At 39.4% G+C, this 18,067-nt stretch overlaps 2 protein-coding genes across 3 annotated transcripts; one reads left to right on the plus strand and one right to left on the minus strand.

Annotated features, from left to right (window-relative positions):
* Window positions 3,027–3,776, minus strand: LOC110434619. 2 transcript variants are annotated; one of them, XR_002452166.1, is made up of 4 exons: window positions 3,692–3,776; window positions 3,519–3,611; window positions 3,180–3,425; window positions 3,027–3,097 (listed from the first exon to the last, which is right to left on the minus strand). XR_002452166.1 is itself a non-coding variant. In XM_021459007.1 (3 exons), the coding sequence occupies exons 1-3, from the start codon at window positions 3,618–3,620 to the stop codon at window positions 3,077–3,079; spliced, it is 369 nt and encodes a 122-aa protein (XP_021314682.1). In that variant the 5' UTR covers window positions 3,621–3,638; the 3' UTR covers window positions 3,027–3,076. The 2 variants fall into 2 exon arrangements, 1 of the variants encoding a protein (XP_021314682.1); XM_021459007.1 differs by lacking the exon at window positions 3,692–3,776 and having other exon boundaries at window positions 3,519–3,638.
* On the plus strand, window positions 7,961–9,611 carry LOC8083878. Its single transcript, XM_002464737.2, has 4 exons — window positions 7,961–8,405; window positions 8,503–8,820; window positions 8,893–8,998; window positions 9,075–9,611. Exons 1-4 carry the CDS (start codon window positions 7,981–7,983, stop codon window positions 9,609–9,611), a joined length of 1,386 nt encoding a protein of 461 aa, XP_002464782.2. The 5' UTR covers window positions 7,961–7,980.

The raw sequence follows: 18,067 nt of genomic DNA on the forward strand, positions 1-18,067 counted from the left end.
GCATCCCGGCGCTAGTAGTACCGTTATATATATGGTGTAGTGGTAGAGCTGGTCAAGCCATAATTACTATAGGACCACTAACTAAGTTCGTTCCTAATGGTTGGCTATTTGGCTAGCTAGATCTGACGTGATAAGAAAAAAGTATAAGAAAGAGTAGTCACTAGCGATGAACAAATAGTTGATCTATTTTAACGTAACCCAAGAATATGTGAGAGGAGCATGTGGGTCCAATAATACAATAATACATAAAATAGTCTTTGCTTATATCTCTCACCTCCGCGTCAGCTAACTATGTAGGTCAAAGCCGAAGTTTGGTTTTGGTAATTAATGACACCAAGTTGCTAATGCCTTTTGTTTAAGTGATTTGAGTTAGGCATAGCAACACATGTGATGGAGGAGCAAGGTGGCATGGAAAGGTGGCCACATGATCACAAAGAGATGTAGCATGATGTGAAGATCATGGTGATAGACGAGGAGCAAAGTTATCAAGGCAAAGGTATAAACATAGGGTTTTACTTTTGCCGGTCTAAGATGAGTAGAGAAGTGATTGACCGGGTTTAGGATAGATAGCCGACTATCAAGAGGGGAAATCACGGTCATCTCTCGAATCAAGTGCTACTAGGTCCATATCTTGAGCATATGCATTAGGATCTAGTAAAGTGCTAACTTAACTCCTTTGGTGAAAATGTTTGTGAAAAGCTAACACACATGCACTTTGGTGGTGAACACTTGATGGTGTTAGCACATTTGCAAAGGAGGTGGAGTTCCTAGGGTTGAGAGAGGTGTGGGTTCATCTATTGCGCCGATGGGAAATTTGGAGAAGTCATGAGAGTGTTTCTCACCGGACGCACTGCGCGGAGGCACCGGACGCTGGCCTTTAGCGTCTGGTGTACTGTCGGGGGGTAGCAGAGTGCACCGGACGCACCGGAGTGAGTCCGGTGCTCAGCGTTCGGTGTGCTGGCATTTTGCGAACCTCTCTGCGTATGAGTCCGGTGAGCACCGGACGGTCCGGTGCTCAGCATCCAGTGACCCCGAGAGTCTGTATACCTCCCTGAGTTTTAGTCCGGTATGCACCGGACGCGTCCGGTGTGGACCCACAGAACGTCCGGTATTTTGCAGGTGCCGTTAGAGACTGACACGCGGGATTCAAGGAGGACACGTGGCCAACCCCTGAGCACCGGACGCTGGGGGTCGAGCGTTCGGTGATCACTTGTTAGCGTCCGGTGCCCCGTTTTCAGCCCAGTGAAAGTGGCCAACGGCTAGTTCTTTGAGGGAGCTTATAAATAGTTGGTGGCTGGCTTTGGGAGGCCATCTCTTGCACATTTGATTACTTGAGAGATACTTTGAGCTAGAAAACACTCATTCCACTCATCTCCTTGCTTGATTGCTAATCCTAGTGAGATTGAGTGAGATTCAAGTGCATTGCTTTGAGAGTTGCATTTAGTGGCACTTGATACTTGAGTTTGCTGCGGATTTCTTGTTACTCTTGGGTGTTTCCTGACGCCCTAGACGGCTTGGAGCAGCGGTGGTGTTGAGCTCGTGATTGAAGATTGTTTCGAGCCTCACCAAGTGTTTTGTGAGGGATTCTTGAGCCTTCCCCGTGGGAGATCGCAATTGGCTACTCTAGTAGATTGCTCGTGGCTTGGAGGATCCCCATCTTGTGAGTGGATGTGCGGCACCCGCTGAGGGTTTGGCTTTGGATTGCCAATTAGCTCGTGATCCATCAAGTGGGTGTATCGCCACAACGAGGAGTAGCTTACCGGGAAGCAAGTGAACCTCGGTAAAAAATCTTGTGTCATCTCTAGCCAAGGTCTCACTTGTGATTGTGTACGTGATTGATTGGATATATCTCTACTCTACAACGTTGGTATAATAATCACTCTCCACTCCTTACTTACTTGTATACCTTGCTAGTTGTTTAGCTTGTTTAGTTTAGTCTTCTTGTTTAGAAGTGTAACTAGTCTTCTCTTGTTGTTGTGCTTTAGTGTTTAGCCTTGTACTAGTTTGTATAGGTGGCTTGCATAGCTTAGTTGAGCTACTGCTAGAATCGCTTCGTCTTTTGTTTTACTAACTCACTTGCTTAGTGAAGTTTGTAGAAATTTTAAATAGGCAATTCACTCCCCTCTAGCCATTTGGATCTTATAGTAAGTAGTACGATTACGGACGCTCTATGCGCAAGAGTAAACAATGTTCCCGGATGAAATCAAAGTAAATACCTATGGATGCACAAGAGTAATGCTCATAAACATAAATGTGGAAAGTAATAAATAGTGTATGAGATTGGATGCAACACTACTACAGGGCAGGGATATAGTAACACCAATTTGTGTTACTATAGGTTGAAAAAAGTGTTACTAGCTCTCTTAGTAACACATTTTTGTTTGTGTTCCAATAGGCTATGTTACTATAGACTAGTTTATTGTAACACATTTAATTATCTATTGGAACACTTGTTCAGTGTTACAATAAAATTTATTGTAACACTTTTTTTCTTCTATAGTAACACTCACGCCATGGTAGAGCACATAGTATGTAACACATTTATTTAACTATTAGAACACTTGGTAATGTTACAATGATTGTCCACTGTAACACATTATTTATTTCTAGTAACACTTTTATATTATGGAAGAGTGTAGCATACAACAAAGTAACATATACTTTGTAACACTTTTTCATGTGTACTGTAACATATTTATAATGATTCACCTTTATGCAACACCCGAAAAGTGTTGCAATATGCCGGATATGGTTGCAATAGATAAAATTGTAACGTAAAAAAAATAATTGGAAGATGTTGTTGCAACACCACGTGACACATGGATTATATAGAATCACACAAATATGATACTTTGGAAAATGACATAGACCACATTTATCAATAACAAGATCCACATAACATAGGATGGTTTCAAACAAATGTGCTTGTTCAGAACAAATCATTGTATATGTACATAACGATATATTGTTGTAGGGAAAAAGACATAGTCCAGAAATAAAAAAAACCAAGAACTAGCTAGAATTCGTAAAGGCCCTTCCTTCTTTTTCCTTTCTCTATACACATCGATGTGGGCATTCAACCATTAATCATTTGAACCTGCAAAGAAAATATAAGTTATAATAATACAAATGAGGCTATATACATAGATGTCAAGTTAAGAAAGGTTGTTCGAACATACAAACATGGAAGGCCAAGCAATTGAGACTCCTTTGGCATGTGCATCACCAATATTTTTGCATCCAGGCATGGGCCTTACTAATGGCTCATCTTTTGTTATAGGGTGATCAATACGCACTCTATAGAATTGACTTCCTATCTTAACTCCATCAACCATGGCTTCTGGATCGGTGCTGAGGAGAGTTGCATAAGCCACATGAGCCTTATTAGGATATTTTGAAGTCATTAGCAGCACCGTGGACCCAACCTACATTTATTTGACATAATCTTTAGTGACTAACAACCCTTAGTTGTATGTCATGATCATGCAACCAGAATAAGTGATATTATATTCGCCTACCTTCATTAGAGGAGGTTGTTTATGTGTTTGACGTTTGTAGCATGCAGCCTTGTCATGAGCCACCTCCTGATGGTCAGACCCTCGGTGATGACCCTTACACATGTGAAATGAAGAATTGAAATAATAAGACAAACATTTTACTATAATTATAGCAAAGTATTGTTCATAAATACCTTTTGTTTTTTTGTTAATCTACTTGTGGTGGCTAAAAGTAGACCATCATTATCACTGTATTCAGATTCACATGCCTCTTTGCTCTAGTAAAGAGAAAACAAAAAGAAGGTAGCACGAGTTAATAAAAAAAATTCTTTGTAGATAAAATAAGTATTGAATTCACAAGAAAGTGACTTTACCAAATCATTCTTGTATTTAAGGAATCCATCATTCTGGTTGGGTGCAAAACCTTGAACTCTCTAAAAATTTTAGATGATATTAAAGCCAAAAAATCTAGATTAAGTGAAAACATGGAAAAATATCAAATACCTTTCTGTTAGAATTGACCGCATGATTCTGAGAATTGTTATGATCACTCATAGCACAATTTCCCTAGAAAAGATATAATGTTTTAAGTAAAACAATTCAATATGGAGTTAAAAATAAAACTGTACATTGTTACCATTGTCGCTTCTTGGTTCTCATGGTGTCTTTGATTGTTTTTTAGTTCTTCGATAACTTTGTCTTGCATTCTAGAATGCTCTTTGAGTTGCCTTATCTCCTCCAGCATGTGAGTATCTACATCAGATGATGATCCTTCTAGTGAAACTATATTAATGTCCTTAAAGTGGTGTGTTCTTCGACCATAAACTTGTTTAGGAACCGGAAGCAATCCCATGCCATGCAATTGTCCAGCTTTCTCTTCTCCCAACACCTGATGCAATGCGTCACCTTCCCATGCAACTCCTCCCTCACTATTTTGTGCTAACTCTGGTTGTGTGTCAAGGAGATTTTCCAATTGAACCTACCAGCAAGAAATCTACAGATTAAAATACACAAATAATTTTATATTTGCAGAAATTCTCATGTGCATATACCATACCACTGGATCATTTCTCCCTTTTGCCCTTTTCTTATGAGTTCGGAGGAAAACCTTTGCTCTATGTGGCTGTTTTTTTTCAGGATCAGCTTGCCTCTGAAAGAATAGAAATAAAGGAAAAGTAAGAATAACCATATAGACATTTTTTGAAGAGAAGATGACTCACCATTTCCTCAGACCAACGAGCATAACTCTTTGTACCCGCTGTATGTGTTGTCTTCTTCATTTCACGACTTATTTTGTTTTTCTCACTAAGGGCCTACAAGAATTAATAAATATTGAACTATTATACATACAGAATCGTCAATAGTATAGATAAGGATAGTAAAGATGCCAGATTGCATAAATATTGGTGCCTTACTTTTCCTTCTCTGGACTTCCAATAATTTACTAGGGCCTCCCATTCATCTTCTTCAATATCACTAGGACAACGCTTCTTCAAAACAGACTTCTTCTTCTTTGGATTAAATAGTGTCTTTTTTAATGTTGCCTTATATTTTCTCCAATCTCTTCCAATTGATTTAAATATCCATTTCTCACATGACCGAGGATACAAGAACTTTGTCTAAAAAAGAATGTCAGTAATGAATGAATTTGACTTCAAGACATGATAACAAGCATATATATACTTGAGTTGATAACAGTATGTGTTGCAGAATTCAGCTAACCTGTATGTATTGAATTATGGTTTTTGCATTTTTTTTCTTAACTTGTCTCCAATCTTTAGCACCAACTGGACAGTAACCACCATTTCTTGCTATTGTACCCAAAAATTGGCCTAAAAGGCCACCTTCTTTTCCAATGGGTTGTCCAAGCATATTACATCTTACTACTATTCGATCTCCATCAGGTAGATCCCAAACATGTGGTAAAACAGTCCCTTTTCGCTTATTAGGTACTTCATCGCCATCACCTATTCAAAACAGAATAATAGTGATAGTAAGTAGTTAACATGCAGTCTATATGAATGGGATTGATCTATCTAATTTGTACCTAATGTGTTCTGGTTCTCATCATTGGGTTGCTCAACCTCATTAGCATATATTGCTTCAGTATGCATTACATTTAATCCTTTCAATCCTTTCTTTTTCTTTGTACCTCCACTTCCTGCTAATCAAATGCTGAAGACATGAGCATGTGTTTGTAGTAAATATAGAAGAGTAAATGATATGTTCATTATAATACCTTTAGTTTTATTCGGTTTAGATATGGATGGTTTTTTGTTGGACTTGGTAGGGACTAAAGTGGCTAGTCTCTGCTTCGTCACAAACAAGCTAACCATCTTTTTGCTCTCACACTCATTAAGCATGTCCATCACTTCAGCATCTTGTTCTAGTAAAACCAAGCTATCTTTTTTCTTGTAGAATAGATAGTCGACAGCCCTGTACCCATGATGTTCGATCAAATCAATCAAGTTGTAGTAGCATATCTCATCTCTATCCATTTCTATCTGCACATGTTTCTCTCCTTCTGCTGCCCCATCACATTCAAGCTTTATCGTCCAATTTTCCACCGCCATGGTTACACAATCCACAGTCTAAATACAATCTAGAAAAAATAGAAAAATAAGAATAAAGCATAGGATAATTCTCATATGAGAAACAAGTATAACAAAATAATAATAATTAGACTGAAGTGCATATAGATCACTGTTCATGATAGGGCATGTAACAAAAGCATACTGAAATGCTGCTCGGAGTCTTCTATAAACTGAATGACCATATGCTGACTACTTTGCCTTTGCTTATGCGAGCGAATGACAGCGGCAATTGCATAAGTTGCTGACAGACTGCTACCTGCTTAACTAATTGTCCAGGTCAAGTGCCTGAGCTCATCCTGCTATCATAGTTTTGTAGAACTGCTCAGTTTTCAATGCAAGAACACGAATTGCGCTAAGCCATCTCCAATCTGCAAAACAGAATGGTAATCAAATATTGCTTATATGACATGTCAATCTCCCACACGATGATTCTCAAATGAAGCATATGATTATTCTTAAATGAGAAACAAGTATAACAAAATAATAGCAATTAGACTAAAGTGCATATAGATTACTGTATCATGATAAGACATGTAACAAAAGCACACTGAACTGTTGTCCACAGAGTCTTCTACAAACTGAATGAATCGCTATGTTGATTAATCGACAATACCCAATTCAATCACAAGTAGTGGGGGAAGGATGGTCGTTATTGCTTCATTTATGCTTGAATTTTTATTGAATTTATTGATTGCGTGGGAATTATAAATTCAAATATGATGACATGATCACTGACACATCATCGTGTGGCGGCACGAAAACTGGGCAGTAAGTGATTTAGTGCCCAAACCGGGTGCAGGATCGCATCAGTGGCCCTGATTAGCACGTGGATTAGTTTTGCCAATGGTATGTGATGTGCCTAGAAAGATTAAGTGGAACCCATGGAAAGATACACAGATTGGAAGGCATTATCATCCCAGTAAATCATTGAGGCTGCCAGGTGGTGTCTGTGAGACTAACTATTTTCCAGCAACAAATTAGTGCTATCACCACCCCACCCCACTCCCCCCAATTTTCTCTATGATCCTGAAATAAAATTGTAGCAGTACAATCGCAACTCTACATGCTAGTAATCGTGCACATTTCTCTTCCATTATCCCAATTTCTTAGGAACCCGATCTGACAAAACGTGAGGGAAGGCGAAAGTGGGGAGGGGATTTGCCTTGTCACCGGTTTGCAAATAAATTTCAGATACCTGATAAATTTGAGGCCCTGGCTGCTCACCTTGGGCATGGCACTGGGAGCTGGAGGCACAGTGGGAAGGTGGGGGAGAACGAGTGGACATACCTGGTGGGTGCCCGTCGATGGAGAAGGGCCCGACGAAGACCTGGGCAGATGGCTCGCACAATCGTCGGGTTGTCGCCCCTCGTCTCCGCCGCACCAATCTAGGAGCTTGGGTGAGTTAGGAGGGAATGAGGACTGAGGAGGGCTTGGAGTTTTTTCCGCCAGATTAGATTGACGAGAACCTGAGAGCGTAGGTAACTGGTGCAGAGCGGCAAATGGGTCGTGGAGGAGGGAAAATTGGATAGAAATAATTTCAGTTAATTATTTAATGAGTTATAAATTAGATTGACTAGAGTCACTCTCAGATCGGCGGCGGCAACTGGTTGCAGAGCGGCAAATTCATTCGTCGGGGAGGGAAAATTGGACGGAAACAATTTCAGTTATTTTTTAAGGAGCGAAATAGTGTTCCATGCCACATAATTCTAGATTTCTAGTGCAATATCTAAAAATATACCTAAAGAAATATACTACTATATTTTGCTATTGAAAATAAAATATTGGTTTATTTAAAGAAACTAGCAAAAATACCCGTGCGTTACAATGGGAGAGAAAAAACTATCAAATCTATTCTATATCTCTATTACTTGCCTCCTGCTTTGCACAACATGTCTAAAGAGGGGAAGCAACAGTTCTTGAAAGTCCTTCGTGACATAAAAGTTCCAGATGGTTATTCTAGTAACATCTCCAGATGTGTAAATGTTGATCAATCAAAAATTTCAGGCCTAAAAAGCCATGACTGCCACATACTAATGCAACAACTTATGCCACTTGCTTTGAGAGGTCTTCTTCCAGATGAAGTTACATCTGTCTTATTTGATCTGTGTGGATATTTTAGAGAACTGAATGCAAAAGTTCTCCACATCAATGAACTTGAAAAGTTAGAAGAACGAATCATAATGACGTTATGTCGGATGGAGATGATATTCCCGCCTGGGTTTTTCACTATCAATGTGCATCTTGTTCTTCACTTGGCAACAGAGGCAAGAATAGGTGGTCCTGTATGTTATCGGTCAATGTATTTTGTGGAAAGGTGTGTTCTCCTTATAGAAAAAACTAAGAGCCATGTTTGGTACTTTTGCTTTGCTTGCTAAATTGTAGTTTTCATTAATTTATACTAGTTTGTGCAGGTACCTTGGTGTTTTGAAGTCAACTGTGAGAAATAAAGCTCGTCCAGAGGGCAGCATTGCAGAATCAGTTCTGGCAAAAGAGTCTATGCACTTTTGTTCAACATTTCTTGATGGTTTTCAGACCCTGTCTAATAGGCTTTCACGAAATGACGAGAATGATGAGTCACTTGGATGCTCTGCTAGACATGCATCAACTCTTTTTCCTCATCCTGGGAAACCACTTGGAAAGCCAAGTAGTTATGTTCTGAGAGCTTTGGCTAAACTACAAGCACATAGATATGTGCTCTTCAATTGTTCTTATGTTGATCCATACCTTAGGTAATATCTCAAAATTGTAAACATAAATTTATTATTTTGCCTCCCATAAATTTTCCTATATGTACATTGTAGAGCTCATGCTGAAGAGATCATCAAAAAAGGTACTAGACATAGAGCCAGACATAGAGATGTTGAGAAAATCCAAAATGAGAAGTTCCATCTTTGGTTTAGAAGTTATGTAAGTACCTTATCTCAAACTGCTTTACATGTAGTATTAATGTGCATCACTAATTAACGTGTGTATAATTGTGCAGATAATGCAGTTAGAGAGTGAGAATGGCATTCATGGTGTTAAAGATGACATTAGATGGCTAGCTCGTGGCCCGGTTGAAGCTGCAAAAAGGTACCGTGCTTTCAACAGTCGAGGTTTCCGTTTTAGGCCTAAACGGTTGGATCGGGTTACACAAAATAGTGGTGTTGTGCTAACTGCAAAAACATCAAGTTATGCTAGTGCAAGTGATGGCAAGCCAGTTTTAGGTGATGTGACTTACTATGGGAGGATAATTGATATTATTGAGCTAAACTACTCTGGAAAATTTTCTGTGGTACTTTTCAAATGTGAATGGGTTGATGTTATTTCCAAAAGAGGAATAATGAAGGACAAGTATGGATACACACTTGTGAATTTCTCACACCTGATACATACAGGAGAAAATATTGTTCATGAACCGTATATTTTTCCTAACCAAGCTGACCAGGTGTTTTATGCTGAAGATGAAGAACACCCTGGGTGGTATGTAGTCAATAAGATGAAACCAAGAGATATATATGACACAGGTTGTGATGAATAGCAAGATGATGTAGAAAATGAGCCATTCCATGTCACACACCTTGGAAATATGTTCAATAATTCAAATGTAAGATATCAATGGGCTAGGCCAGATATTGAGGGAACCACAGTGGATGCTAGTGATGATGTGGATGCTAGTGATGATAGTGGAAATGGATTGAATGACCAATCTTAGTTCATGAAGTGTAGTACGTGACTCTTATTGTGCATGCTTATTTCTTCAATGGTTCAGGAAGGATCACTGCAAGGTAACAAAATTAATAAATTTTCCAATGCAATAAATTTTATAATACTTCTAATTGTCGTACCAAACTTTTGTGCAGCCGGCTTTGCGTTCCTATTAGGAGAGAGCATCTCTTCAGAAACGGACACCACTAGTCCTGTAATGATGTCTACTGCATCAGCACCGACAAAGATGACACCAAAGAGATGGCTAAATATTGAATGAATGATTTTATCAGTGATGAGATGTATTCAGAATTTATTTGATATGTGATGCAACTTGTTTAGAACAAAATTATGGTTTCTTGAGATAAACTTGTTTAGGCTAATTTGTGAGATGAACTCATGATTATTGTGCTTATTACTTTGTCATATGCCAATGATTTTTTATGCCCAGAATTTTTATCGTGTTCAATATTCCCCAAAGCTTATTTGCTCCTTATTCCACAACTTTTATGACCAACTGTGGCTGCCAGCTTGCTCACTGTGAGCCTAGGCAACGGAAACCAACTTGTTTGCCTGCTTGCCGCACACAAGCTACATAAATATGCAACTAAATGAATGGAACAAGCAGATGGATAGAAGTGTCAAAATACATAGAGAATACTACAAAGAGAAAATATAAATAATGGCAAAAAAATAAAGCGTCCAACATTTTGAGGCCTATTTTTTTATGAAAGCAATTTTCTCGTGGTAGGAAAGCAAGCGAGCGAGAGCGTGATTTGAGGACGTTTGGGTACACAGCGAGGGGACATGTGCACACTGAGCGTGGGGAAGTGAAGAGTGTAGGGGACAATTGCTCTAAAAATCGTGGTAACACTTGATTTGTAACATTAGTTTGTGTTACTACAGGTTATGTATTTGTAACATATTTTATATGTTCCATTTATGTGTTACAATAGTGTGCTCTTTTGTAACATTTTGCTAGTAACATTAATTTTGTGTTACTAAAATTATTGTCAGTAACACAATTTGTTTGTAACACTCTATTTTGTGTTACTATGAGAGTTTATTGTAACACATTGATGAATATGTTACAAGGAAGTGATACTATATCCCTGCCTATAGTAACACAAATTGGTGTTACTATATCCCTGCCCTGTAGTAGTGATTCCGGTTCAAATGGCGTTCTAAAGGTATCTAAAGGTTCTCTTGTTTGCCTAAAAGGTGATATGAATTCTACACATTTATATGTTCTTAGAGGGTGTACTTTACCTGGTTCTGATTCTATTGCTTCCGTTGTTACTAATGATGAACCTAGTAAGACTAACCTTTGGCATATGCGTTTGGGACATATGAGTAAACTTGGTATGGCAGAATTGGTGAAGAGAAACTTGTTGAAGGGCTGCACTCCGAGTAACATGAAGTTTTGTGAGCATTGTATTTTCGGGAAGCATAAAAGGGTACACTTTAACACTTCGGTTCACACCACAAAAGGTACTCTTGATTATGTTCATACTGATTTGTGGGGTCCTTCTAAGAAGCCCTCACTTGGTGGTGCTCGTTACATGCTTACAATTTGTTTGTAACACTCTATTTTGTGTTACTATGAGAGTTTATTGTAACACATTGATGAATATGTTACAAGGAAGTGATACTATATCCCTGCCTTGTAGTAGTGCAAGCTCCACCACACCACCGGTGGAGCCTCGTGGAGGTGATACTGGGTGCCTGCCCCGCCTTAGTCTGGAAGAACATTAGTATATGTCTGAGTATCTGAGCATCCATGACTTATTTTGTACTGTGATTTGGCAGCTCTGTGTCTATCCATCTTGTCCAGATCAATCATCTACTCAAAGCATAGCATGCATCGATCCACTCAACTTAATCCTATCAGTACCTTGGATAGCATACTACTGGCTTTTTTTAACTGTAGTTCTCGTTGCTGGTTTCTAGAATTAACAGCAAAAACTTTTTGCATGTTTGTAATATGGAGCTAATCTTTTTTATCACACACAAGTAATCTACTGTAGCTGCCCCCCCCCCCCCCCCCTCTTTGATTATACCTCACGCTCCGCCACTGCCCCACACAGAATTTATCCTTCGGTATCATTAAATACACTGCCTGTCTGCCACCTTAGTCTCCACTATAGAGTCCATACACTCCTGTTGATGAAGGCACTATACGCCCATAAAGGCTCCGCCGTTCATCCCGAAATCCAAAAACTTTTCAAGATTCCCCGTCACATCGAATCTTGGAGCATATGCATGAAGCATTAGATATAAATGAAAATAAAAATTAATTACACAGTTTATCTGTAAATCACAAGATAAATCTTTTGAGTCTAGTTAGTCTATGATTGGATAATATTTACCATAAACAAACGAAAGTGCTACGGTACCGAAATCCGAAATCTTTTTGGAACTAAACAAGGCCCAAGCTTGAAGAGCCACCTGCTACGATGAAAGTCACATCATGGCATCCCACGTCGCCACGATGGAGGTTGAAGCCACGAGGGCAAGTGTCTCCTTGTCCCAGCTCTACCTTGTTTGGATCTTTAGGCCTTGTTCAGTTGGCAAAACGAAAATTTTTTGGACACCATAGCCCTTTCGTTTGTTTGTGACAAACATTGTTTAATTATAGACTAACTAGACTCAAAAATCATCTCACAAATTACAGACAAACTGTGTAATTAGTTATTATTTTTATCTATATTTAATATTTCATACATGTGCTGCAAGATTCGATGACGTGGAATTTTAAAAAAATTTTAAGTTTTTGGGTGAACTAAACAGGGCCTAGTATAGTCTTTAGCAAGCCGCTCAAGGATCCAAGGTACTAGTGCACAAAGAGTACAATTATATATGGTACCTCCATCAGCAATCATCAAGGAATACACAAGCTGCAATCACTCTCTCTATGCCTAATCTTGCATTAATCAATCACCAAAGCCTTGGATGAAAACTTTAACACTTCTGATTGCTTGATTTTCTTCTAAATTATAGTGTTTTCCGGCAGTATTTAACAACTCCAAATAAACTTATAGATGCGTAAAAAAAACTAAAAATAGCTCCACCTGTTGTGAATGACGGCGGATAAACGACGAAGAACACAAGATCAAAACACAGCGGAGACACAAGATTTAACGTGGAAAACCCTTCCAATGCGAAGGGGAAAAAACCACGGGCACCAGCCAGCAAACACTCACTATTATCAAGAGTTGGGTTACAACGTCGTGCGGCGGCTTACAAGATCATAACTTCAGTGGAACCCTAATTCGCTCCGACAGAAGTCGATCATTGTAATGTGCCACTAAATTTGGAACATATTCAACACCACCAACCGAAGCAAGCCATTGCCCAAAGGTACAAACTTTTTCCACTCACCAAATGACCCAAGGTCTTGGGATGGGAGGATGGCTCTTTCTCCGGCGAGTCCAACTTTGAGCGCTATCCTTTCCTGTTCCTCAAGGCTACACGCTAGTCTCCATCGAGCATTGCTCCCTCCGCGGCGAGCCCCACACCACCGGCGGCAAGTGGCTGCATCCACCAACCCAGCACTGCAGCGCTGCAATTAGTGTCACCGTCGTTGTTAGTGGAAGGCTGCCATGGCTCTTGTAGGTGACTGTTATGCCTGCGTAGGGGTGTTCCATCCCCGACTGCCATGGCTCGGTGGACCCAGTTCACTAGTGACTTGGGCCACGGAGTATGCCCCGAATGCGGACGGGTGGCGGAGGATCCAACCTTGCTCTCAAACTCATCTCCTAGGCAAAACAGCCACTATGCCCAGACCTGACCGATTCATCCACATTTAGGGATGGACCTCCGGTCATCATCGCTGAATTGCGGGGTAGGTGCTTCAACTGCCTATCCTAGACACACTGCATGGCCACCTGGTGGCTCCATCACCGCTATCTGCGCTGCCACGGTTTTTGACACCTATCTCGTGATTGCAAGCGGCACAGGTCCACAACACTATCACTACCTCCTCCACGGGTCGATCCACCTCCGAGTCATTGATGGATGCATATGTGCTGGGTGGCAAAGCATGGTCGTGGTGTGGCTCGCTTCACTTTGGCAATGTCAAAGTCAAGGCTACCACCAAGATCCCGCTGATTCATGGATGACCTATTGGGGAATCTTGTTGCAAATGAGGCTAATGTGTGCTCCCTGCTGCCCTGGGTTCCTTGCAACATGGACTTCTTGGACCCCATCACTTCCAATCTTCAGACGGTGCCTGCCCATGAACGATAGGATTTCAGTGCAGTTGTGTGCATCGCCTAACTTAGTCCTGCATCATTCCCCCTAGGGTAGGGAAAGGTCATAGCTGCTTATGTCAGATTGGGGAGGTTATGGAGCTTGAGCTGTTGATACCTAGCCACAATTCATCATACTCTTCGCCGCCCCACCTTTCATCACCTCAGTTGCTCGCTTCTCCTGGGACCCTATCCGTCGTGTCTTCGCCATGCCTCATTGTTGTCACGGTGTCGACCATATCTGCTCATCTCTCCCCGATGCGGGAGATGGCAGCTTGCTCATGTCATTGCATCTCGTGGGTAGTCTCTCCGAACACGATGAGTCACATCTTGAGTTGTGCATCTACATGTCCATCCCCAGGCCCATGTTGGACATCCCGCCTCGTCTACACGTTGCTAGGAGAAGGAAGGCAATCAACAACAACTTTTTCATGCCACGGTGTCGTTGGCGTCTAGTGGCAAAGAGCAAGTGCCATGCATCCAACAGAATGGTGCAGGCGCAAAATGCGATGACGTTGAAGTGGTGCTAGCGGCAAAATGTTGAAGTACCAGTAATGTTGCCTAGAGGTAGCACAATTTTGGCAACATTAACGAGAGAAGTATTTTGTCAAGCACCGCGCATCCAACCCGATGGGCAATGGTGCTAGCAACAAACAGTATCAGTCAATGTTAAAGTTGCACGGTCACCTTGGTGTCCTAACCTACTAATAACCTTTTTTGTCATGCTAAGGTAATGATCAAGGGTGGTGGTGAGTTCCTAGACACAATTTCCTGCAAGGCTTACTCTTGACAAAGTGCAATGAAAAAAAAAATAGTGTGACATGCATCGTGTTTCAGACGTGCCTGTGTCAACCTCAAGGCCGGCCTTGTCCATTTGTCCATATTGGTATGGAAAAAGTCTAATTTTCTTCCCTCAGCAATCGTGGATATTCGGTTTTCCTCCCTGAACTACACAACCAGTTTTTTTTTACCCGTCAATTTAAAAAATCAGACGTGAACTTTTAAAACCGTTTGTTTTGGTGGCTCGTGTGGTTTTGCTAATATGGCGTCACATTAAGAGAATAAATCAGACTAAGGTGAAAGATCAAAGAGGTAATGAGACTTGAAATTTTAATATCCAAAGAAACATAAAAATAATTCTTTCAAAAAATTACCTAAATATGTAATATGGAAAAATAATGCAATTAAAAATCCTAACTCTGGTTTAATCTTAGAAAATTCATCTAAACTTTCTTTTGGCTCAAAAAATTATGAAACTAGTTTCAAATGTTTAGTAAAATCATGTTCTATGGTGTCTAGCTTGAAATTGTTTATATGATCTTAGAGCATCTCCAAGGGTTTTGCATTTGAGGTTTGCATTTGAGTAATTTGCCAAAAAGCTCCAAAAGAGGTATCCAACGGTTTTGCATTTGGAGTTTGCAATTTAGTCAACTTGGCAAATGAGGGACCAAACTTGGCAAAAATGTCAAGCTGTGGACGACTTTGCAAACCCGATCACGCGAACAAAGTCATGCGCGAGGAAAGCGCACGCGTCTAGAGACCTTCTATTTTTATCCTTTGCCAAGTCCAAATGCCAATTCCCTTGGAGATGACCTATTTTTATCCTTTGCATTTTGTTATGGGAGTTTGCAAATAGCAAGAAATGCCAAGTCAATTTGCCAAAGCCTTTGGAGATGCTCTTATGGACTCATTTTGGTGTTTATTTGTTAGTAGAATCTCTCGTTATCTATTATATTTAGTCGATATTGGTCATCTGGACTATGGCCTTGTTTAGATGTGAAAAAATTTAGATTTCGCTACTGTAGCACTTTCGTTTGTTTGTGGTAAATATTGTGCAATTATAGACTAACTAGAGTTAAAAGATTCGTCTCGCGATTTACAGTCAAACTGTGTGATTAGTTTTTGTTTTTGTCTATATTTAATGCTTCATGCATATATGCCGCAAGATTCAATGTGACAGGCAATTTTGAAAATTTTTTGTTTTTCGACGCGAACTAAACAAGGCGTATGTAGAAATGCTAGTGGACCATCGTCTAGACCATATCTGCAACAGGATGCATGCAACCACACAGGCTAATGCTGCTACAATGAAAAATTATTCAAGGGCTCGTTTAGTTTTCAAAATATTTTGCAAAAATTTTTAAATTTCTCGTCACATCGAATCTTGCAGCACATGTATGAAGCACTAAATATAGATAAAAGAAATAACTAATTGTATAGTTTATCTGTAATTTGCGAGACAAAATTTTTTAGCCTAGTTAATCCACGATTGGATAATATTTGTTAAATACAATCGAAGGTGCTACTATTCCTATTTTATAAAAAAATTGGAAGTAAACAAGGCCTTGAGACCAATGCTCGCCGCTCTGCTGATACTTTGGTCCTACAAAATATTTTTTAATCCAATCTGATTCCTTCTCTCTATTCTCAACCAATCATATCACCTCATGTCTTGGATCTCGTGTAGACATAGCTTCTAATTTAAATCCGATTTCTATGATTTTTGCTTTATCTCTTCAATAATTATCTTGCCACATCAACAACATGCTTAGATGACACTACAATATATATATATATATATATATATATATATATATATATATATATATAACTATTACTCTGTAGCTGGCTACAAAATAGCTTATATATATATATATATGATGGTTTCTGTATTATGAGCGGTCAACTGTAGCGAAACCTTTCCTGATCACGTATAGATTGATTTGAGACCCCATCGGCGGTCATGTCCAAGACTCTTGCACATCATGTCTTGGGGCTACCATCCCTGCCTGTTCCTTTTCTTTTCTAGGGAAGCACCATTGTTCCTTTCTGCCGGTTGTATTTTGACTAGCTAATACAAAGTACTTTGGCAGCCGAATTAACATATATAAAAATAAATAATAAATATAATATTATGAGCCATTGGACCTACAAAATATATTTTCAACACCAAATTATTAATGCAGTTTAGTTGACAATAAAACTTATATTGTTATTATAATCTAGTTCAGCAAATGGTCTAAGTGATCAAATCGTAAACTGAAGTCTGGAGCGGTTTGTTATTCATTTTAGTACACTATAATAAATATCTCTCCAAAAGCAATCCTTGACTAGAGTTATCATATCATCGCAAAAAAAAAAGGATTAAATCTACCATGTAGAAATCGAGAGATGCTTCACGTCATAATCATCAGAAGGACAGTCTTTGATACACTGGTAACTATACACCTTACAGTCATAATTATTAGAGATTAAAATTACAACTTTTTATGGGTCAACAAAGGAAGACATAAAACTAAAAAATTAACTATACTAACTCATGGATAGTATGAAACTAAAATACTGATATACCTACAAATAAATAGTTTTGTGTATTTTGCATCGAGGGAAAATTCATCAAGATTGTATTCTAAATTTGCTACAAGCTTAATAGGGTATTGTCATATTATTGTCAACATTAGCGTATATTGTGGATGTCATAGTCATCACAAAAAATTAGCTTTGAAATTTTATAGAAAGAGCAGAACATAAATAGATATGTATCATTTCAGTTCTTGACTTTTCTATCTATATCTGTTATCAATTATTTATATTTATATTTATCTATTCCTAATAATAAAGAAACAAAATTTCTAACTCTTTTTTACTTTGATCTTTTCATCTGGCCTTTACATCTCTAACCATCCCTACTCCGAAAATCAACTTGAATTTCTTTCGTTCCCGAATGGGCACCAAATCTTTAGTGAGGATTTTCCAACCCAAACTGACAAGCAAGGTACAAGGGAGACCAAACCGAGACTGAATCAAAACCATCACGTTGATCCAAATCCGAATAGCTTATAAAATCAATAATTCTTCTGCGGACCACCGCAACAATCACCAAAAAATCAAGATTGAAGAGGAAATCAAAGAAAGAATTGATTCCAAGAAAACAGAGAACACAGACGGGGTCGCGTCTCGAGGCCGCTCGGAGAGCCCGCGTCGCGGACTTCGCGCCTCCACAGCCAAGTTCTCCTACGCCGTCGCCTGTGCACTCGCC

This window comes from Sorghum bicolor, chromosome 1 (assembly GCF_000003195.3).
Source record: "Sorghum bicolor cultivar BTx623 chromosome 1, Sorghum_bicolor_NCBIv3, whole genome shotgun sequence".
NCBI classification, from domain to species: Eukaryota; Viridiplantae; Streptophyta; class Magnoliopsida; order Poales; family Poaceae; genus Sorghum; species Sorghum bicolor.